General features: G+C 42.7%; 1 protein-coding gene across 1 annotated transcript in view; it reads left to right on the top strand.

The window, feature by feature from the left end:
- Nucleotides 1-24,752, top strand: part of SNAPC4 (small nuclear RNA activating complex polypeptide 4) — a 185,220-nt gene that overhangs the window by 45,759 nt on the left and 114,709 nt on the right. The window contains exons 12-14 of the mRNA XM_082264404.1: nucleotides 7,141-7,247; nucleotides 12,401-12,495; nucleotides 14,744-14,838. Coding sequence (XP_082120530.1) covers nucleotides 7,141-7,247; nucleotides 12,401-12,495; nucleotides 14,744-14,838 — 297 coding nt within the window. The remainder of the gene's footprint in view (nucleotides 1-7,140; nucleotides 7,248-12,400; nucleotides 12,496-14,743; nucleotides 14,839-24,752) is intronic.

The following is a 24,752-nucleotide window of genomic DNA, read 5'->3' as shown; positions in this document are numbered from 1 at the left end:
GGATGGGAGAGGCTCGGGAGAAGTCCTGGAGATGAGTATAGAAGGAGGTGACAAGGGAACTAGAGAGCAATGATTTGGTTGGAGACTAGATTAGTGATGTGGATGGCTTTGTAAGTTGTTGTTAGTATTTTTAATTTACATCATTGAGTAAGTGGCAGCCAATGGGGAGATTGGCAGAGAGGGGTAGCAGGCACTGAGCGCTTTGTAAAGTGGATGAGTCTGGCAGCAGCATTCATGATGGACTGAATAGGTGATCGCCTATTTTAGGAGGGAGTTGCAGTAGTCACGGCAAGAAATGACCAGGGAGTGGTTTAGGAGCTTTGCGGTGTCATTGGTTAGGAAGCGGCATATTTTTGGAGATGTTTCATAGGTTGAGGCGTCAAGATTTGGAAAGTGATTAGATTTGGGGTCGAAAGGAGAGTTCAGAGTCCAGGATAACACCTAGCACCCTGGTGGTTGTGCCATTGATCTTGACGTGGGGGGGGGGGGCAGATTGAGCTTGAGGAAGAGGTGTGACATTCAGACTATGTTCGTTAGTAAATTAGTGATGCATGCGTGAGGAGACTGATGTTGTGAGCTGAGGGGTAGCGAGAAAGCTTTGGGTGACGTCAGCGTAGACATGATATTGAAAGCCGTGGGAGGCTATCAGCTGACTCAGGGAGGAGGTGTAGTCTGGGAATAGGAGAGGTCCGAGAACAGAACCTTGGGGGACCCCGTTGAAGAAAGGAAGAGGAGAGGAGGAAGTAGAATTGTAAGTGACACTAAAGGTGCGGTGGGATAGGTAGGAGAAGAGCACAGTCATGGAGATCAAAGGAGTAACGTTTTTGAGGAGGAGGGTGTGGTCAACCGTATCAAAAGTAGGAGTACAGAATGGTAGTGTCCATTGGTTTTTGCTGTCAGTAAATAGTTTGTGAGTTTTAGGAGAGCAGTTTCTGTGGAGTGTTGAGGGCGAAATTCAGACTAAATGGGATTAAGAAGGTTATTCTCAATGAGGTGGTCACTCGGTTGAAGACCAGGCGTTCAAGGAGTTTGGAGGAAAAGGAAAGCAAGGAGAATGGGGTGTAGGTTGTTAAGATTGGTGGGGTCCAAGGAGGGTTTTTTAGGTATGGGGGTGACTAGTGCATGTTTTAAAGAGTTGGGGAAGATGCCAGAAGAGAGGGAGAGATTGAAGATGTGGGTTGGAGAGTATAGGATAGAGGGTGACCGAAGTATTTGAGAGGGAACAGGGGGCAGATGGTTAGGTGGGGGTTAGAAACAAGTTTAGCAACCTTATTCATATTAGCAGGGTTGAATAAGGGAAATGTTGATTGTACCTTCGGACATGGGGGAGATTTCATCACAAAAGAAATCAATCTTTTTGTTGAAGTGACTGGCGATCTCCTGGGCAGTAATTGAGTTAATTGGTGGAAGCAGGGGAGGACGAAGTAGAGAGTTAAAGGTAGAGAGGAGTTGATGGTGACTGGATGAGATGGGGTTAATGAGAGTGATAAAATAGGTCTGCTTGGCAAGAATTGTATTTTGGAGGGAAAATTTGAATTGGTTGAAGTCTTTGTGAGACTTAGTCTTATGCCACAGATGCTCAAGAGCGCGGCTACAATTTTTGAGACTTTTGGTGGCATCTCTTTGCCAGGGTTGTAGGGGCAGGACAGCCGGGGCCTGATTCTGTGTGTAGTGAGGGGGTGAGCTTGTCCAGGGCAGAGGTCAAGTATCTATTGTAGACAGAAGTGGCTAGATTGGGGCAGGACACGGGTGAGATTTTGTTAAAGGTGGTCCGTAGCAGAATACAGAGGAGAAGGGTTAAAGTGACGAAGGTTTCTACGGATAATTGTTGGTTGGCAGGAGAGGTGGTGGAAGACAGGGAGATAGTTAAACTAATAAGGTGCTGATCAGAGAGAGGAAAAGGATTGTTCGAGGATAGACTAAGACGTGTTGGTATTAACAGATATGTTAACCTTCCTAGCGGTATTCCCGAGTGTGGCTCGGGGGTTAAATTTCAGTGCCAAAAGCGGTAACCCCGAACCACACTCGGGGTACCGCTAGGAAGATCGCTGGATCCTGGTAGAGGGGTTACTTACCTCATCACCGGGATTCAGCGATGTATCCCGGCGGTGTGTGGCGGCGGATCTTCCTCCTGATGCTCTGTGTGCCCCGGCTTCCGTCTCCTGTGACGTGACGTTCGCAGGGGGGGTGGAATCAGCGGCAAATTCAAATGTAAAACACACCAAACACACTGATACAGTTCAAAATAAAATAAATTCACATTAGTTTGCCCCCTAGTGCCCTTTCCTGTAGTTTTGCTGTACTTTTTATGTGTGTATATATGTGTGTGTGTGTGTGTGTGTGTGTATATATATATATATATATATATATATATATATACACACAGTGCCTTGCGAAAGTATTCGGCCCCCTTGAACTTTGCGACCTGTTGCCACATTTCAGGCTTCAAATATGAAGATAAAAAAAAAAATGCATTTTTTGTTAAGAATCAACAACAAGTGGGACACAATCATGAAGTGAAACGAAATTTGTTGGATGTTTCAAACTTTAACAAATAAAGAACTGAAAAATGGGGCGTGCAAAATTATTCAGCCCCTTTACTTTCAGTGCAGCAAACTCTCTCCAGAAGTTCAGTGAGGATCTCTGAATGATCCAATGTTGATCTAAATGACTAATGATGATAAATAGAATCCACCTGTGTGTAATCAAGTCTCCGTATAAATGCACCTGCACTGTGATAGTCTCAGAGGTCCGTTTAAAGCGCAGAGAGCATCATGAAGAACAAGGAACACACTAGGCAGGTCCGAGATACTAAAAAACAATCTAAAGTAGCGCTAACAGGCATATGCGATAATGATAAAAAAAATAAAGTGAACCAGTGTTAAATAATCAATTCATACAATGATGCTAAATGTATAGTTAATAATAAAAGTGCATAGTGCATAGATGAGTTAAAGTGCATTCATAAAATATTCATGGTGCAAAAATGCAAATAGTGCAAAAGTACTGGATAAGGTGCAGTCCAAAATAAGTGGTCCACTTAAAGTAGAACTAAAGTGCTGAAAAAGGTGCTTGAAGTGTTCCACATAAGTGCCAAGGTGCTCTCAGAAAAGAAACCCTTTTGGTGATGCACTCACCAGACCTAGAATGTAATCAAGCCTCAAAATGCAGTAATATTCACAGGATGGATGAATCAAGTACAGCCTCCAAATACCTCCAGCTTCCTCTATGCTCTCCCCTTGGTCAGATGTTCAAAATAGGGAAGGAGCCAAACATAGTGAAGCCCGTGGGGTGTTTATTATGATAAAATATATTAAAATTACTCACAAAAGTGCAGCATATATCAGCATTAATGTGCAGTGAAAATCACAGCGAATCGATCCACTTCTGGGTACGCTGCCGGCGTGCGTTCCACGGTGGTTTCAGGAAGTGACGTCGTGTGATGATCCTCTGCCCGGAAGTACGTTGACGCGTTTCGCCCGACTACTATGGGCGTTATCAAAGACGGTAGGCGGGCGAAACGCGTCAAAGTAGTTCCGGGCAGAGGATCATCACACGATGTCACTTCCTGAAAGTACTTCCGGGCAGAGGGAGAAAAAAAAAATCATATGTAAATAGTTGGTTTGGGCTGCTCATTCTTAAGAATTACATGCAAAATAATGGTACCGCTTTCAGCACCTAAAATCCAAAAGAATCATACCGCCAGGGAGGTTAAAGTCCCTGAGAATGATTGTGGAGATTTCTGAAGAGAGAAAGTAGGGTAGCCAGGCAGAGAAGTCCTCAAGGAAAGTTGATATCGGTCCAGGGGGCCAGTAGACCACCGCAATCTCTTAAGAAAATGGGAGAAAATAGACGTATAAAGTGAGTTTCAAATGATGAGAGGGACAGAGAGAGAGGAGAGTGAAGAACCTGGAAGGTGCTATGTGCGGATAGGAAGATTCCCACTCCACCTCCCTTGCGTCTACTAGCCCTAGGCGAGTGAGTCCAAAAAAGGCTACCATGGGAGAGGAAAGCAGGAAAAGCAGTGTTGGATTTATGAAGCCACGTTTCGGTGACAGCAAGTAGAATAAAGAAGTTTGTGACAAAGTGGTCATGAACAGAGGTGTTTGTTGCAAACAGAGCAGGCATTCCAGAGGGCACAGGAGAAGGGAAGAAGAAGCTAAATTGTGTGGATTTTGCAGCTGCTGTCAGAGGGTACTGGGTGCGTTAGGTACAGTTAAATGATGGAGTCCCAGGGTTTGGGGATATGTCTCCAGAGTTTAGGAGAAGCAGAAGGGTGAGGGAAGTGATATGAGAGTGCGATTTGTATGAGGGGATATGCCTCAGCTTTCTGGGGTTTTTTTTTAGCATGTGGGATTAGAATTAGGAGGAGGTGATGAGTGCAGTAATAAGGTGAGTACAGAAGTGAGGGTGATATTTACAGATTGTGAGGTGGGGAAAAGGGGTGAAGAAAAGAGTTCAAGGAGAGAGGATACAAATGTGAACAGAAGAGGTAAATAGCGCATGTTACAGAGAGGAAGAAGAGCTGGATGGGGAAACTAGATCACATGCAGTCTGGTGTTTTGTAAAATAGCTTGCTGTAGATGTTTGCTTTGTCCATTCACTGAAGTGCAAGAGCAGAAGTGCCACTTATTTAAAGTACCCCACGTTATTGGAGGAACGCCAGCACGCGCCCCCCTGGCATGTGTCCCCCATAAAGGTGGTCTTGTTTTATACTGTGGTGGGTGAGTATGGAATTTGCCTAATCTTCAATCCAGGAGTTATCAGGCAACAGTTGATACACCAAACATTTCACACCACAATCAAACTGCAAGAAGGCAGGGTTGTAGATATTGAGATCTGTCATAATTTAGGTAAGTGATTTAAGAACCAAATAAAGAACACAATAATGTGAACAGAGTTACAGATGGATGGGAAACAGCAGTAATATACTGTTGATGCAGGTTTGCCATAAAGACATTTGAGAGCAGTCAGTTTTTAGTTTAAGGTGGATGGGAAACGGCAGTAATATAGATGGTTTACCTGTGAAGGGAGAGAAGAGAGAGAGAGAAGTGCCAATTAAAGAACCCTTCTTTATTGGAAGAACTCCAGCATGTGTCCCCCTGGGATGAAACAATCCCAGTAAACCAATTTTGGGGGTCAATTGGACAAGGGTGAAAAGTACAGAGGAGAGTAAATCCACGACGTTCCTCCAGTATCAGGTGATTATCGGGCAGGTCCAGATTAGGGATGATCGAACTTTTCAAAAGTTTGGTTCGACCAGAACACCCGAACTTCCCGAAAGTTCGGCCCGGATTTCAGAACCCCATTGAAATCAATGGGACCCGAACTTCGGTAATCAAAAAACACCATTTTGAAGCCCTAAAACCCAATAAATGCCCCAAAAAGTGCCTAGGGTTCTGGGTCATGCCCCAGGGACTATTAATCACACAAAAAAAAAAGTTCTTAGAAATTGTCATTTTTGATAGAGAGCCAATTATTGAAAAAATTATTGAAAAAAAAAAAAAAATTAAATGAGATTTCTTTGGTGTCTGGGGGGGTCTAAAAAGTGTACCTGTGAAGTTTCAGCTCTGTAGCATGTCCAGAACCAGAAAAAAAAGTTTGTTTGTATTAGAATTGCTTTAGAACAGGATAGTGGCTTCTCCCCTGTGACACCCGGCTTTTTGTTGCAGGCGTTTTATTGGGCTTTTTTGTGGACGTGTTTGGAGGCAGGCATGACATCAGAACTTCTGTGTAGGGGTATATATACACACACACACACGTATGTATATATACACATACACATATATAGGTGTGAAAGTAGCAGAACCCAGTGCTTGCGCTAATGAAATAATTAACATGTATATGGCTTCGCTCCTATCACACCTATATGTGTGTATGTGTATAAATACATATAAGTGTGTGTGTGTATATACCCCTATACAGAAGTTCAGATGTCATGCCTGCCTCCAAAGACGCCCAAAAAATGCCCAAAAAAACGCCTGCTACTAAAACGCCCAGGTGTTTTTTTGCTGGCGTTTTTTTTTTTTGTTGAGCATTTTTTTGGCATCTTTGGAGGCAGGCATAACATCTGAACTTCTGTATAGGGGTATATATACACACACACTTGTATGTATTTATACACATATAGGTGTGATAGGAGCGAAGCCATATGCATGTTAATTATTTCATTAGCGCAAGCATTGGGTTCTGCTACTTTCACACCTATATATGTGTATATATACATACGTGTGTGTGTGTGTGTATATACCCCTACACAGAAGTTCTGATGTCATGCCTGCCTCCAAAGAAGTCCACAAAAAAGCCCAATAAAACGTCTGCAACAAAAAGCCGGGTGTCACAGGGGAGAAGCCATATGCATGTTCTATAGCAATTCTAATAGAAACAATCTTTTTTCTATGGCGGTCACCCTGACATGGAAGGGTTTGGTCACCCTGCCATAGCAGTCAGTCAGTTAACCCTACACTACACTACGGTCACCCTGACACTTAACACTTTCCCTACAGAAACTATATTTTTGAATCTAACTATAGTGGAAAATAGTACCCTAACTACACTAGATATCCCTTTCCTGACACTAATAATTGCTAAATGACACTTTGAAGCAGAAGTAACAGAACTGCTTCCACTCTCTTCCACAGCCCCTGTATTACAATGCTAGAGATTTGGCGGGGCTATCTTATATACTGGGGGGCGTATTCACTAATGATTGGCCTCTGGACCCCCTAGTCACTCCAATCCCATTCCTAGCATTCTCCTGCCCCCTCAATCAGCTTTTACTGATGGTTCTGGTCCAATCACGGGCTTTTAAAGCCCAGTTCCTGTCCCATTGCATTTTGGTCGGTTCTGGTTGCCGAATTCCGAACTTTTTCTGCAAAAAGTTCGGAATTCGGCCGAATTTCGAACAGTCAATGTTCGGGTCGAACCGATGGTCGACCCGAACTGTTCGATCATCCCTAGTCCAGATTACATGTACAAAATCAACACCTGGTTGAGTATATCTGATACAGTTGGAGGTGGAAAGTCAATGCATAGCGTGTAGTCTAGCAATTTTTAACTTTTAGGAAATCAGTGTTTTGTTTTTTTTTTTTGTTGTTTTTTTTTATTTGATTGTGTATTTTTTTAAAAATGTTTTTTAAGTCTCTTATTTCATGGAGGGTCGAGACGGTTTGCAGCTCCTGTATCGATGGACAAAGTGCCTGGATCCCAGTTTGAAGAAAGGCCCATGGACCAAAGAGGAAGATGAAGTGAGTAGCTCCATTATATCAGCCATAATACTCTCACATCTAAAGTAGAATGTGAGAGAAATATGACATTGCTTGAATTCCATTAATTCCACCTCAGTAGTTTAATGCAGACCTCTGTCAGAGCTAGTGAGTCAATCACTTGTGCAGCAAATAAGGAGTTTGGGAAAAACCCCATCTTTTATTGTGATTTTAAGAATGAGTTTTCTTTACAGTTTTAGCATGTTATATCTGGTTTAAGCCCGATGCACCAAAGCATCAGTACTAAGGATATATTTTACAACTGCTAATCAGATTGAAACCTGCCTTGGAACTTTGAATGTGACTGGTGATTAGAGATGTATAGAACTGTTCGCCGGCGAACAGTTCCCGGCGAACTTAGCATGTTCGCGTTCGCCGCTGCCGGCGAACATATGCGATGTTCGGTCCGCCCCCCATAAGACATCATTGAGGCAAACTTTGACCCTGAACTTTACAGTCAGCAGACACATTTCCAGCCAATCAGCGTACCTCCCTCCCACACCCTCCCACCTCCTATAAATAAGCAAGGGCAGCATCCATCTTAGATCATTCTGAAGCAGTGTGTGTAGTGAGAGTAGGGAGAGCTGCTGCTGCTGCTGCTGCTGTTAAGCTAGGGACAGTTAGTCAGTGTTCCTGGTCTTGCAGTGTTCTTGGTCCACTACTGCTGTAATATCAGCACCCCAAAAAGCCCTTCTAAGGGCTGGTATTTGTGGGTTTTTTATATATATATATATATATATATATATATATATATATATATATATATATATATACCTAGCGTCCCCAAAAGCCCTTTTAAGGGCTGGTAATTGAGTTGTTTCTTCATATATATATATATATATATATCTATATCTATCTAGTGTCCCCAAAAGCCCTTTTAAGGGCTGGTAATTGAGGATTTTTTTATTTATATATATATATATATATATATATAGTGTCCCCAAAAGCCCTTTTAAGGGCTGGTAAGGTAATAGATTTTTTTCTTTATATATATATATATATATATATATATATATATATATATATATATATATCTATTGTACACTGCAGTTGCCTGCCCGCTGTGTGTGAGAGGCCACAGACCTACCACAGACTGTACTGTGTGCACACCACACTCATTTCGGGTGGCACAGGCACAGTACCTGGCATTTTAAAAAATATTTTTTTTTCCTCTGTCATAATTGCAGTGAGTGCTGTGTCAGGTCCACAGAGTGCACTGTACCCACTGCAGTGCACTGCCCACCACTGATATATATACGTTGGCACAGCATCTTGTTGCAATAAATTGAAAAAAAAAAATATTTTTTATTATTGCAGTTGCCTGGGCTGCCAGTGACTGTCAGGTCCACAGAGTGTACTGTGCCCACTGCAGTGCCACTGTGTGCCCACCCACCACTGATATATAAGGTGGCACAGCAGCTTGCAAAGTAAAAAAAATATATATATTTTTTTAAATTGCAGTTGCCTGGGTGCCAGTGACTGCTGTCAGGTCCACAGAGAGTGTACTGTGCCACTGCCCACCCACCACTGATATATAAGGTGGCACAGCAGCTTGCAAAGTAAAAAAAAATATATATATTTTTTAAATTGCAGTTGCCTGGGTGCCAGTGACTGCTGTCAGGTCCACAGAGAGTGTACTGTGCCACTGCCCACCCACCACTGATATATAAGGTGGCACAGCAGCTTGCAAAGTAAAAAAAATATATATATTTTTTTAAATTGCAGTTGCCTGGGTGCCAGTGACTGCTGTCAGGTCCACAGAGAGTGTACTGTGCCACTGCCCACCCACCACTGATATATAAGGTGGCACAGCAGCTTGCAAAGTAAAATAAAATATATTTTTTTAAAATTGCAGTTGCCTGGGTGCCAGTGACTGCTGTCAGGTCCACAGAGAGTGTACTGTGCCACTGCCCACCCACCACTGATATATAAGGTGGCACAGCAGCTTGCAAAGTAAAAAAAAATATATATATTTTTTAAATTGCAGTTGCCTGGGTGCCAGTGACTGCTGTCAGGTCCACAGAGAGTGTACTGTGCCACTGCCCACCCACCACTGATATATAAGGTGGCACAGCAGCTTGCAAAGTAAAATAAAATATATTTTTTTTAAATTGCAGTTGCCTGGGTGCCAGTGACTGCTGTCAGGTCCACAGAGAGTGTACTGTGCCACTGCCCACCCACCACTGATATATAAAGTGGCACAGCAGCTTGCAAAGTAAAAAAATATATATATATTTTTTAAATTGCAGTTGCCTGGGTGCCAGTGACTGCTGTCAGGTCCACAGAGAGTGTACTGTGCCACTGCCCACCCACCACTGATATATAAAGTGGCACAGCAGCTTGCAAAGTAAAAAAAATATATATATATTTTTTAAATTGCAGTTGCCTGGGTGCCAGTGACTGCTGCCAGGTCCACAGAGAGTGTACTGTGCCACTGCCCACCCACCACTGATATATATGCCTGCAAGAGAAAAAGCCAGCCGCAGAGAAGCCGTATTCCTGAAAATATAAGAAAAATGCTTTTTTTTAGGGGTTCTGGACATGCTACAGAGCTGAAACTTGACAGGTACACTTTTTAGACCCCCCAGACACTAAATACAAAAAATGACATGCCTGCCTAAAAAAATGCCCGATAAATGCCTGCAAGAGAAAAAGACAGCCGCAGAGAAGCCGTATTCCTGAAAATATAAGAAAAATGCTGTTTTTTAGGGGTTCTGGACATGCTACAGAGCTGAAACTTGACAGGTACACTTTTTAGACCCCCCAGACACTAAATACAAAAAATGACATGCCTGCCTAAAAAAATGCCCGCTAAATGCCTGCAAGAGAAAAAGCCAGCCGCAGAGAAGCCATATTCCTGAAAATATAAGAAAAATGCTGTTTTTTAGGGGTTCTGGACATGCTACAGAGCTGAAAATTGACAGGTACACTTTTTAGACCCCCCAGACACTAAATACAAAAAATGACATGCCTGCCTAAAAAAATGCCCGATAAATGCCTGCAAGAGAAAAAGCCAGCCGCAGAGAAGCCATATTCCTGAAAATATAAGAAAAATGCTGTTTTTTAGGGGTTCTGGACATGCTACAGAGCTGAAAATTGACAGGTACACTTTTTAGACCCCCCAGACACTAAATACAAAAAATGACATGCCTGCCTAAAAAAATGCCCGATAAATGCCTGCAAGAGAAAAAGCCAGCCGCAGAGAAGCCATATTCCTGAAAATATAAGAAAAATGCTGTTTTTTAGGGGTTCTGGACATGCTACAGAGCTGAAAATTGACAGGTACACTTTTTAGACCCCCCAGACACTAAATACAAAAAATGACATGCCTGCCTAAAAAAATGCCCGATAAATGCCTGCAAGAGAAAAAGACAGCCGCAGAGAAGCCGTATTACTGAAAATATAAGAAAAATGCTGTTTTTTAGGGGTTCTGGACATGCTACAGAGCTGAAACTTGACAGGTACACTTTTTAGACCCCCCAGACACTAAATAAGAAAATGACATGCCTGCCTAAAAAAATGCCCGCTAAATGCCTGCAAGAGAAAAAGCCAGCCGCAGAGAAGCCCTATTCCTGAAAATATAAGAAAAATGCTGTTTTTTAGGGGTTCTGGACATGCTACAGAGCTGAAAATTGACAGGTACACTTTTTAGACCCCCCAGACACTAAATACAAAAAATGACATGCCTGCCTAAAAAAATGCCCGATAAATGCCTGCAAGAGAAAAAGCCAGCCGCAGAGAAGCCATATTCCTGAAAATATAAGAAAAATGCTGTTTTTTAGGGGTTCTGGACATGCTACAGAGCTGAAAATTGACAGGTACACTTTTTAGACCCCCCAGACACTAAATACAAAAAATGACATGCCTGCCTAAAAAAATGCCCGATAAATGCCTGCAAGAGAAAAAGCCAGCCGCAGAGAAGCCATATTCCTGAAAATATAAGAAAAATGCTGTTTTTTAGGGGTTCTGGACATGCTACAGAGCTGAAAATTGACAGGTACACTTTTTAGACCCCCCAGACACTAAATACAAAAAATGACATGCCTGCCTAAAAAAATGCCCGATAAATGCCTGCAAGAGAAAAAGACAGCCGCAGAGAAGCCGTATTACTGAAAATATAAGAAAAATGCTGTTTTTTAGGGGTTCTGGACATGCTACAGAGCTGAAACTTGACAGGTACACTTTTTAGACCCCCCAGACACTAAATAAGAAAATGACATGCCTGCCTAAAAAAATGCCCGCTAAATGCCTGCAAGAGAAAAAGCCAGCCGCAGAGAAGCCATATTCCTGAAAATATAAGAAAAATGCTGTTTTTTAGGGGTTCTGGACATGCTACAGAGCTGAAAATTGACAGGTACACTTTTTAGACCCCCCAGACACTAAATACAAAAAATGACATGCCTGCCTAAAAAAATGCCCGATAAATGCCTGCAAGAGAAAAAGCCAGCCGCAGAGAAGCCATATTCCTGAAAATATAAGAAAAATGCTGTTTTTTAGGGGTTCTGGACATGCTACAGAGCTGAAACTTCACAGGTACACTTTTTAGACCCCCCAGATGCTAAATCCAAAGAAATTTTTTATTTTTATTTTTTTTTAATTTTTCCAATAATTGGCTCTCTATCAAAAAAATATAATTTTTAAGAACTTTTTTTTGCGTGATCCCTCTCCGGCATGCCACAGTCCAGGTGTTAGTCCCCTTGAAACAACTTTTCCATCACTATTGTGGCCAGAAAGAGTCCCTGTGTGTTTTAAAATTCGCCTGCCTATTGAAGTCTATGGCGGTTCGCCGGTTCGCGAACATTTGCCGATGTTCGCGTTCGCTGTTCGCGAACGGCGAATTTTAGGTTCGCGACATCACTACTGGTGACTCAGAAAGTGAAGAGAGGGCATTAAACAGCACAGACAGTAACTGTGTGATGCTCTCTTAATTTTAATTTCAGTGGATCACAGACCACTCAGATTATTGCAAACAGAGCCAAGTTTGCAGTGTGTACTGGTTAGCATTCTTCTTTCACTGATTTGTTGCATTTGTGCTTGGAATTTCAGAAGCAGTTGTTTTCTTTTATTAAGAGAGCAGGAATGCTGAGAATTTTAAGGTCTCCTTAGCACATTTTCATTTTTTTGCCCCAATTCAGATGTTGTTAAAAGCAGTAGCTAAATATGGTGAGAAGGATTGGTACAAAATTCGGTCTGAGGTTCCAGGAAGGAGCGATGTCCAGTGCCGGGAGAGGTAAGGCTCAGTCATTAATATCCTTATTAGCATGTGATGTTTGTAATTTTTTCAAGATTTCCTCTTCACATGGATACATGTCCGTGTGTATGGGGCGCTTTTTACTGTTTTTTACTGACCTAGAACAAACGCCTACATCAGGAGAAACCATGAAGGGCCCCCTGACCCCCCCCCATCTGGGACCCTTCCTTCTGAGCCTGGTGGTGGAATGTCAGGGCACAGTCACAAGTGCGACCTTTGCAACCCTGGTAGTGCTGCCAATGGTGTCAGTTTTTTTTTTTCATAAATTTTCCACCATTTTTATTTTTTTTTCAATTATATTTCTTATTATTTTTAACAATGTTTTTAGGAGCCCTGTTGGAGGGCTTTGGTAAAAGATCAGGGGTCTTAACAGAACTCTGATGTTTCACCTTTGAGACAAAAAGAGGATATTGAGGACACAGCCCTCAATCTCCTTCAATACAGCCACAGCTCCACAGATTGAATGCACAGGAATAGCTAAACTGCATATTTACTGGCCCCTTCCACAATCTCCATCCTGACACATCCCCTGGAGGGGATCGGTGCTTCTGTATGCCGCCCCTCCTATCTAGGTGTACAGGGGAACCGTCCTGGCCCCCCAGAGCATGGGATCGGGTTGCAGTTGTGATCCCCTGTAGTTACACCCCTGGTTCTGATATCACCACCTGCATGTTTTTTCTGCCTCCATGAATCAGAAATGACTAAAACCAGGCAAGTAGCATTTTTAGGAGAAGTCTAGCAATGACCACATTTTCTCAGTACAGGTTCAGCATTGAATTATATATACAGTATATTGTGGTGATGTATAGAGCAGTGTTTCTTAACCTTTTTTCAGTCAAGGCACCCTTTACAATAATACACAACCTCGAGGCACCCTATTTTTTAAAATTGAAAAAACGAAACTAATCGTTTTACATGCAGCGGCATCGACACACTTTGGACACTTAGAATTGGGGGTGGTTTATTTTTACAAAGCAAATATACCTTTTCACACTGGTGATGACTTATATTTAAGCGTTTCTCTACTCCCTACGTTTTTCTTCCTCATTCAGCTAATGTGACCCCCAGTGCTGACAAAGTGTGGCAAACAAGGACGTCCTCAGATGCCCAATGTCTTCCTCATCATCCCATGACATCATTGGTTGTTAGAGTGCCAGCAGCTGGCCGGCACGGTGCCCAAGGTTGTAGTGCTGCACAAATAAAACCCGTAAGAAAGGTACATATACACAAAGTTCGACCTGCGCCAGTGAAAGAGTCAAGTACATTTGCTCTTATGAAAAAAGTTTCAACTGTGGCTGTAGGTAGTCTTTTTAGGAGGTATGCAGGATAGTTCAATCCCTGGGGTTAGTGGAGATGGATGGTGGAGGTGGCTGCAGGCTTCATAAAGAACTAGAGGGACTCTGCAACAGACAAAAAGGGGTAGGAGAAGTGGCGCCACCTCAGTGTAGATTAAAAGGTTATTACATAAAAACAATGTAGTAACTCACACAGAGGAAATAGTTAATCAGCAAATGGTGATGGTTTATCTGCAACACTGTAGGGATGTTAGGGAAGTACACTGGCGGCAGTGGTCCTGGCTGTGACGGTGGAGTCTGACTTCCTGTGTTTCTGGCAGCGTTAAGTATCCAGGCTTACATCCAATAGTGGCGGGGGGGGGTGCTCGCATTCGGAGCATGCGTGCTCCTTCCTCAGGCGATGCTGAGAAACACAGGAAGTGTCGGACTCCACCGACACAGCCAGGACCACTGCCGCCACAGTGTACTTCCCTAACATCCCTACGGTGTTGCAGATGAACCATCACCATTTGCTGATCAACTATTTCCTCTGTGGGAGTTACTACATTGTTTTTATGTAATAAATATCCTTTTAATCTACACTGAGGTGGCGCTGCTTTTCTTCTCCTACCACAAATAAAACCTGTGGCTTTAAGTAACAAAACAAAGGCAGGCTTGATCCACCTGCTGGCTGACAATTTTAGGTCAATGTAAAGAAATTTTTAGGCTTTTTGCCATGGCACCCTGGTTGAAAAAGGCTGGTGTAGAGAAATAGAACCTGTCTCAAAAAGTAGCAGCTGCACTCTTCAGGCAAAAGCAGTCATGTAGCATGTGGAACCCTAATAGAAGCAAGGGATACAAGCATGAGAAAAGAGACTGCTTTTTATGGTGGAAACAAGCCTTAAAGCTTTCCTGACATTTCCATTGCAATTGTTGAATTTTTCATCCTGTAGGTACATCAAAGGGCTTCATAAGGATATTAAGAAGGGTAAATGGGACCCAGAGGAGGAGGAGAAACTTATTGAATTTACAGCCAAGTATGGTGTTGGTGAGTTTCTGTCCCATATCATCCAGCCTGTGCATACTTGTGCAGTTTCCCGCAGAATAACACTTTTGCTGCAGGACATAGAAAAATACAGCAAGCCCAACTTCTGTGAAAACAATTTTCTTACTTTTCAACTGGATAGTAGTTAGAATATCTGTGAAGTTTTATTGTAGTCTGTTTCCCCACTTGGAATATCACTCTGTTTTTCTGTAAAGGCTGCATCTGTCACTAGGATAGAAAAATACAGAGAGCAATGAAAGCAATTAAAACCTGACAGACTTTCTATACACTCTCCACTCTACTAAATTAATGTTGCTGTATCTATTGCCACCAGGGAGTGAGCCTATCACTGCCTGTCACTGTGACACTTGACATGTTACCAAGTAGTGAAGATAGATATCTCTGCTAGGAATCCAGACAGCAGTCAAAAAACTTACTCTTTTCTGGTCTGTTCAAAACTTAAAAAAAGTTTTGTCTACAGTTGGGCTTTCAGGTCAAAAAGATAGTTCATGTCACTGCAGTCCTCTGCAACTAGATACTTTTAAGCTGACCGGAATGAATGGAACAATGCAAATAAATTACATTTTAAGGCTTGTTAAAACTCCAAAATTATTGTTGACATGATACATACTGAACTAAAATTGCAGGCAGTTTCAAGCACAAAAAAATGGGACAAGCTTCAGCTGTCCTGATCCCAGTACCTACCAATGCCTGTCCAATATTAAGTCCTCATTCACACTAAGTACGGCTGGGAAATCGTGCAAATTCATCTGAACTCGCACAATTTCAAAGCCGCGTTTAAGTCCGACTTTGAGGGCGACTTGAAAGACATCTGTTCGGATTCATGCACAGATGTCTTTTGAAATTGCCCCTTAAGTGGCTTAAAGTAGTGCAGGAATTGGGAAGCTGCTTTTGCCGGCAATAGGCTCCAATTTGACATGCAATTTGACCTGTATTACTCCTTTGTACCACTACAAATTAAATATGTGCACCATAATACCTTGTTAAAAAAATAATATACAGTACAAAGCAAATATGTGCAGCATAATAAATTGTTAACAAAGAAATAAATAGAACAATAAATGTTTTTTTCAAAAACATATAAACGTCACTATTTTTATGTGTCTCAGTAATTTCTGTCTCAATCATCAATTTACCATGTGGTCAAATAATATGCTTCCTGGCAGACAATTTACCATTTCTTCAAACTTGGACCTGTATGTATATCCGGTCTGGAAGCGCTTTCCCTTTAAGGGATCTACCATGTATCTTAAAGGAAAATGCTTCCGGACCTGATATACCTGCAGGTCCATGCTTGAATGTGGGAGCATAGTTTGAAAGATGGTGGGACTTAATAGACGGGGGAGAAAAAAATTGGTGAATTAATTATCTGCTAGGAAGCATATGATATGACCACATGGTGAATTGATGATTGAGACAGAAATTACTAAGACACGAAAAACAACAGAGACCTTTAAATGTTTATAAAAGCCTTTTATTTCTTGTATGTATTGCTTTGTTCACAATTTATTATGATGCACATATTTGCTTTGTAGTATATACTTTCTTTTCATACATCACTGGACACAAAGCCAAAAAATCATAACATATGGGTTATATAGCCACCTACAGGTGAAGGACACTGGCAACCAATCAGAAAGGATGTCCCCCTATATAACCCCTCCCACATAGGAAGTACCTCCGTTTTTTTCGCCAGTGTCTAAAGTTGATGGTCACGGTGGAGAGTCTCTCCACAATTCTCTTCAAAGAAGAAAGAAGATATGCTATATACCCCAATTAAAGGTCACTGAATCTAAGGGGTTAGCTATCAGATCCATCACAATTAATGGACTAAAAAGATGGTACCTGAGCCTCGGGAAGCAGATACAAGGTTTTGCCTGTAATGCTGTCCGTTTTAGACGCTGGACCCTGGGATCCAGACCTTTGGAATACCAAACCCCAAAGGTGCTCTGTGCAGGGTGCTCTACAGGTCCAAGGCCGTGGCCCCTCTAAAACAAGGGGACCCAGTCCTTGAAGGTCACCAAGACAAAGCTCGCTGTGATGGGTGAAGATTGGATTCCTGTTTTCATACAGAATCCTGCGGCAGGAGTGGAAAATCCAATTTAAAATATTTACACATACAGCAAGCCTTGAGGGTAAAATTGCTGGCATGATTGCAGATTGTAAATATTTTATGCATTGTTCCCTTTAAAAGATAACAGAGACCACTCTGAAAACCCTCCTGCTGACAGATTATCCTCGCTCTCATGTCCCCTTGTGCCTCCTCTTGGTCGATGCAGAAAAGGCGTTTGATCGCATTAGTTGGCAGTTCCTTTACCTATCCCTACAACAGATTGGCTTGGGCCCACACATGATCTCGAGAATAATATCTCTTTATTCTTCACCTTCGGCTTGCGTCAGAATTAACGGTTCTCTATCGCCTATGTTTTATAATCACAGCTATAAGCTCAGTGGGCCCTCTCCATAATAAACTAGCCCTGTATGCAGATAACCTGCTTTTTTTTGTCACGCAGCCTCTGACATCCCTCACCGCGATCATGGCTGAATTCCAAAGATTTGGCAGAGTCAGCAACTTCAAAGTAAATTATAATAAGTCCGAACTTCTGAATATCTCCCTCCCACCAGCGGTCCTACAACAAATCGCAACCTCTTTCCCCTTCAAAACCGGATCTACTTCTATCGGTCATATAGGGAAACTCATACCGACTGAGGCATCCCAACTCTACTCATTAAATTTTCTCCCCCCTACTACATAAAGCTAAATTAGATCTATTGGCACATGCTACTAAGAGACCTTCGTGCCTCGGTAGAATTAATACGCTGAAATAGGATGCCCTCCCTCATTTTTTATATTTGTTCCAAAATGTCCCTATCCTTCTCTCCACCACATACCTCAGATCTTTACGTACGGTGTTCTCTAAATTCATTTGGCAAACGTCGCATCCTAGAACCAGATTTGTGACTATATCCCTTCCAAAACATCGAGGTGGGGCTGGAGTTTCCAACATAGCTTTATATCATAAAGCTGCGGTACTCGCTCAAGTCTTGGATTGGTTCCACCACCAGTCGTCTAAATTATGGGTACAGTTGGAGGGTCATTTGAATCCACTTGATCTTCAAGCTCTCCCTTGAATCTTACCCATCCACCGGCCCGGGCTCTCAAACTTTTCCGGTCTCACTCGATAGACGATTCACTTATGGGATCATATGAATTCTGTTCTTCACCTATCACCTTCTACGGGCCCTATGACTCCTTTTTTTTTTTTTTTGGGACTCCCACTTTCCCTCCAGTTCTTCATACACCGAGGTTCGGAAAATGGACCCTCCAGGAACATAGGAGATTAATTCAGGTTCTCCAGGTGGACCCTTCCTTAACGACGACCTGCGCTCCCGTGCCACAGGACAGTAGTTTACCCCAATGGTTACAACGTCGGCAGGCTCTATCATATATACGCTCCTTTCCCTCCCTTTCAGAACTACATGCTAAGCCAACGGAATTTCGAATCTTTACTTTTGCAAGAAGACCCTTCTTCCCAAGGGCTCTCTCAGCTATACTCCTTGCTCCTGTCTTCATTAACCCCAGATCTGCCCTCTTACACTCAAGTATGGGAATCTGAACTTTACCACTCTATTTCTCCCAATGATTGGCTGAAATGTTTCACTTTAACCCATGCCCATCTGTCATGTACCATTTCAATAGGTCCATTCCTGACATTTGTTGGCGCTGTGGTTCCTCCCAGGGTACCATGATCCACATATGGTGGGAATGCCCCCCTATTAGATCCTTCTGGCAACACATCTTTGACCTCTATTGTAAGTTGGTGATGACCTCTATCTAACCCTCACCCAAAATAGCTCTCCTTTCAAAGCTTCCGGGGCCCTTCAAATTGATTAAAAAAGACGTTCTTCGCCATTTCCTATCTGCAGCTAAAGCAGTCATCCCTCGTCATTGGAAGACAACAGACATACCTTCTCTCGGGGAGTGGTCTATGGAGGTGGACTCAATCACAGACCTGGAACATTTGTTGGCGCTGGAGACTTAACAGAGAAAATCAGTTTTCGCTAACCTGGACATCGAGCGATTCATCACGCACCTCCCCCAGAACATGACGGAGTGTATGGAACTACTCACTTTTTCTGAATTCTGAATCTACTTCATATTCCTCTTCCCTCTGATATTCTTTTTCTTGACAATATCTTGTTATCACAAAAAGTATCAAAATGAGCTCTAACCTTAGTGCGTCCCAAAACATCTCTATATACCCTAAATCAACCACACGGAACACAAGCTCTGCATTATACATTGCACTTAATTTACTATGTTACCTCCCTAATTGATTCCTTAATGTATGGAAATAGCTACACTACATGGTAAAGCCCTTGTGTTGATAATTACCGTTATTTCTCGTTTGTTGTTTACTGACCTTCGAAGAAAAGCTTATTGTACTTAATTTATGTTTATGTATTGGAATACGGTTTATCTTATTTCTTTTTGATACAATAAACTGGGATTGAAAAAAAAGAAAACGGAGACTGAGTGCCATGTGAGTCTCTGCATGAGACTTCGGATGTTAAGCCTAGGCAAAATACACCTTGTTAAGCATTATTTCTTTGCTTATTTTTCTGACACACTGTTTTCACCCTGTGCTGATTACCTGAAAGGTATCAGCTGTGACAAAGCAATGTGTGCATGAGACTATGGATATTAAGCTATACAAAATACATCTTGTTGACAGCTCTGGCCTTTCCTTAGGGTTTACATATGCCAATTGAATCAATTGTGATTATATGGGCTTGTGCAGTTGTGGGATTGATGCAAATTTTGTTTAAACATTATTTCTTTGCCTATTGTGATCACACTTTTGCCCTGGGCTGATCACCTGAAAGGTATCAACTGTGACAAACAAAATTCAGCCTAAGCTGCTCTCACCCCGTGTGGTTGCTGTTTTTCACCTTGGCGCATATGCGCCCGCATGTTCGCCTCCTCCCTTAATAGCATGTCTGTGGTAAAAGCCCATTCACACGCAAGAATAGTCACCTATTAAAACAGGCGTACGCCGCATGGAGGGCGTGTTGGAACGTGAGTGGCATGCACGTGGACGCCACGTAGCATGCAGCGCATGCGAAATACAGTATAAATGGGCGCGATTTTAGAAGGAACTGTTTCCAACGTGCTAGCCTCTGTCAAAGGCTGAAGGGGACACAGAGCAGCAGCAGCTGGGTTGCGTGAGTCACTGTTGGGTGTAAGTTACTGGCACAAACAGGTCCTGTATCTTAGGATAATCAGTGCTATGTGTGAGATAAGCTGTATAAGCTTGGCACAAGCCTTGAGTACACTGAAGTTAGTACCTCAAGTTTGTCTTGCTATAAAGCAGCGTATGCCTGAAAAAGGGCTGGGGAGGCACAGTTGGAAGAGGCACTGTGATGCAACCGTCAGGCCTTGAGGGTCCTAGCCGTGCTTCCTCTGTGTCTACTCCCCCTGAAGAGCCAGAGGTGACTAGCCAATCTGAGCCATTATGGTTGTCAGGCATAGTAGCTACTCCAGGGGCTTCTGCACCTACGTCACTATGGACGATTTGGCAACGGCATTAGCCAGCCTTGAGGGTAGGGTTGCTGGCATGATTGCAACATCACAAGGAGGGAGGAAACGTGATGGATCCCCCTCATCTGAGCCACCCCCTGAATCAGTTCAGGATTGGGCAGAGGATGTGTTAGAAGCAACTGATGATGACCCTATGGAAGGTAGTGATCGACTGATATTGTTTTTTCATTGCCGATACCGATACCAATGTTTTGGCCATCGCATATTGGTATCGGCCGATATTGGCCGATATTTTCGTACGTTTAAAAAAAAAATATTTTTTTTTCTTGACAGGTACTCTTGTGGAGGCATCTGGGGGACCCCCAAACCCCTCCTCTGCAAGTTTGGCTGTTTTGAATGCTGTCATTTTTATTTTTAATTTGGCGCCAAATACACAGAAGTGAGTCATGACATCGCTTCCGGGTTTTTACATGGAGACCCGATCAGAGCCGAATGCGGCTTTGATCAGGTCTTCGGCGGCCATGCAGGCTGGTTGCCTGGGTCTTCCGGTGGGACGGGAGACCCGGGCAAGCCGCGGGAGGGGGGGGGGACATCCCCTCCCGCTCCTTGTAATGATAGACGAGCGTCTTCTCAGCCGCATCGGTTGTCATTACAAGACAACCGACCGTCGGCTATGGACGCCGGTACCGGGGTGATGCCTCTAGCTGCAGGCATCACTCCGGGGCATGCACTTTCCCGAAATATTGGCAATATCGGTAACCTCAGGGGCCAATTCCGAAATATTGAGGGCCGATATGCCCCTTCACCGATATATCGGCTTTGCCAATAATCGGTCAATCCCTAATGGAAGGTCAAGCGGAGGTTTCCACTTCTGGGGAGTCAGGGTCAGAGGAGTCTCTATCAGCCTTTCAAACCCATAAATTCAGTCTCTTAACTGAAATGGTCCCGTCTAGATACAAATTTCCTCCCTTAGAGACGTCTGAAGTCTTTTTCCTCTCTAGGTTCATTGTACCCTCCTCATAGTCCTTGGACGTTTCTCATACATCCACTGTTGGAGCAAGAAATGTATATTGATTGGGACCATTCTGATAAGATTTTTGTTTCTCCTAAAAGATTTTCACTATTGTATCCTATGTAGGAAACGTTTTACTAAGAAATGGAATATACCCACTGTGGATGCTGCCATTTCTTTAAGAGTTTAACCTGCCCTGTGGATAATGCCCAGGTTTTTAAAGATCCAGCAGATAATAATTAAGGAATCTTTATTGAAAGCCTCCTTTGTGGTTGCAGGATCTGCGATACAACCAGCAGTAGCGGCCATAGGAGTTGTCAGTCTTTAAAAGACCGTATGAAGCAAGTGTCCAAGACAGCTCCTTCTCAAGGAGAGTCTGTGGAAGATCTGTCAGATCTACCTCGCACTTTGTTTTGCAGTGAATGCTTTTATGGACTCCATAAGGAAAATGTCACGGGTTGCTCTGACGACAGTGCATATGCGCAGAATTCTTTGGCTAAAGAGCTGGGTTTGTGGAATTACCATGTAAAAGGTTACTAGCTAGCTTCCCTTTTCAGGGAGCACTCCTTTTTGGTGACAATCTGTATAAGTATATCCAAAAAAATCTCGGGGGGGGGTGAAGAGTACGTTGCTACTTGTAAAAAGGAAGAGTAAACGTCCTTTTAAGATCCCCAGAACTCCTACCATCAGTGCTTCTAATTCCAGATAGTGGCGACAGCCTCAGCCAATGCAAAATTAAAATTGATAAAGACATGAAGGAATATAAACAGAGATGATAATAATATCACACCTTTCTAACATTAACACACATTTTTATTATTATTATCATCTCTGTTTATATTCCTTCATGTCTTTATCAATTTTAATTTTGCATTACTGACCATTTATTTTGATGGATTAATTTACCTCCACTTGGGGGTGGCACCCTCTATACTACATTGGATCTTCCTTTTGTATATTGACGTTGTGGGCGGGCACCTCATGCACACGCCCTGTAGGAGGAGTGTCCACTCCCATCTGTGTCTGGCTTTAACAGCCATTGTCTAATATACAGTTCCTTGCGAAAGTATTCGGCCCCCTTGAACTTTGCGACCTTTTGACACTTTTCAGGCTTCAAACCTAAAGATATAAAACTGTAATTTTTTGTGAAAAATCAACAACAAGTGGGACACAATCATGAAGTGGAACAAAATTTATTGGATATTTCAAACTTTGTTAACAAATAAAAAAACTGAAAAATGTGGCGTGCAAAATTATTCAGCCCCTTTACTTTCAGTGCAGCAAACTCTCTCCAGAAGTTCAGTGAGGATCTCTGAATGATCCAATGTTGACCTAAATAACTAATGATGATAAATAGAATCCACCTGTGTGTAATCAAGTCTCCGTATAAATGCACCTGCACTGTGATAGTCTCAGAGGTCCGTTTAAAGTGCAGAGAGCATCATGAAGAACAAGGAACGCACCAGGCAGGTCCGAGATACTGTTGTGGAGAAGTTTAAAGCCGCATTTGGATACAAAAATATTTTATAAGCTTTTAAACATCCCAAGGAGCACTGTGCAAGCGATAATATTGAAATGGAAGGAGTATCAGACCACTGCAAATCTACGAAGACCTGGCCGTCCCTCTAAACTTTCAGCTCATAAAAGGAGAAGACTGATCAGAGATGCAGCCAAGAGGCCCATGATCACTCTGGATGAACTGCAGAGATCTACAGCTGAGGTGGGAGACTCTGTCCATAGGACAACAATCAGTCGTATACTGCACAAATCTGGCCTTTATGGAAGAGTGGCAAGAAGAAAGCCATTTCTTAAAGATATCCATAAAAAGTGTTGTTTAAAGTTTGCCACAAGCCACCTGGGAGACACACCAACATGTGGAAGAAGGTGCTCTGGTCAGATGAAACCAAAATCAAACTTTTTGGCAACAATGCAAAACGTTATGTTTGGCGTAAAAGAAACTCGGCTCATCACCCTAAACACAAAATCCCCACTGTCAAACTTGGTGGTGGCAGCATCATGGTTTGGGCCTGCTTTTCTTCAGCAGGGACAGGGAAGATGGTTAAAATTGATGGGAAGATGGATGGAGCCAAATACAGGACCATTCTGGAAGAAAACCTGATGGGAGTCTGCAAAAGACCTGAGACTGGGACGGAGATTTGTCTTCCAACAAGACAATGATCCAAAACATAAAGCAAAATCTACAATGGAATGGTTCACAAATAAACATATCCAGGTGTTAGAATGGCCAAGTCAAAGTCCAGACCTGAATCCAATCGAGAAACTGCTGTTCACAAACGCTCTCCATCCAACCTCACTGAGCTCGAGCTGTTTTGCAAGGAGGAATGGGCAAAAATTTTAGTCTCTCGATGTGCAAAACTGATAGAGACATACCCCAAGCGACTTACAATTATAATCTCAGCAAAAGGTGGCGCTACAAAGTATTAACTCAAGGGGGCTGAATAATATTGCACGCCCAATTTTTCAGTTTTTTATTTGTTAAAAAAGTTTGAAATATCCAATAAATTTCGTTCCACTTCATGATTGTGTCCCACTTGTTGTTGATTCTTCACAAAAAATTACAGTTTTATATCTTTATGTTTGAAGCCTGAAATGTGGCAAAAGGTTGAAAAGTTCAAGGGGGCCGAATACTCTTGCAATGCACCGTATAAAGCAAGGGCTTAAACATGCAATTTAGGCTCTGAAGAAGAGGCTAAGACTCGAAACGCGTAAGCCTGTACGACTTCAGGGGACGGCTCATCCTTGGATCTCAATGCTGAGAACTGTGTTCCTTGTTTGATATGCTTTTATCAAGAACTCGTTTGTGAGTATTTTAACTTTTCTTTTTAATGAACCTTCTAAAGGATAATGCACTCGGCCGGTGCGTCCTTGTGTTTGCTTGTTGTTTCCAGTGATTCCAGACTACCCTGGTCATGTAAGGGGCAGCAAGGCCGAAGCTTTTCCTGGGTTGCAGTGTCGCTAGCTCTAAAACAGCTGCAAGATCACAGCTGAGGTGGATAGAAGATTACATTACTCGGAGCGCAGGGAACTGGTGCTTCGCACCAAACATTCATGTATTCCCTGATTTATGACTTTCCTCCGGTGCAGCTGATACCGCATCTGTTGCGCAGGATCCAGCTTGAGGGGAAACCAGTAATCCTGGTAGCTCCGGCATGGCCAAGGAAGAGGGTTTGGTATCCAAAGGTTCGCAGTGACAAGGCCTTGGGCTCTTCCACTGCGTCCGGACTTACTCTCTCAAGGTCTGATATTCCACCCTGCTGTACAGTCTCTAAATTTGACAGCTTGGCTATTAAAGCCTTGATCTTGAAAGAACAAGGTGTATCT

Source organism: Pelophylax lessonae (genome assembly GCF_965119305.1).
Source record: "Pelophylax lessonae genome assembly, chromosome: 7".
Lineage (NCBI taxonomy): Eukaryota > Metazoa > Chordata > Amphibia > Anura > Ranidae > Pelophylax > Pelophylax lessonae.
This window is presented reverse-complemented; position numbering and strand designations above follow the sequence as displayed.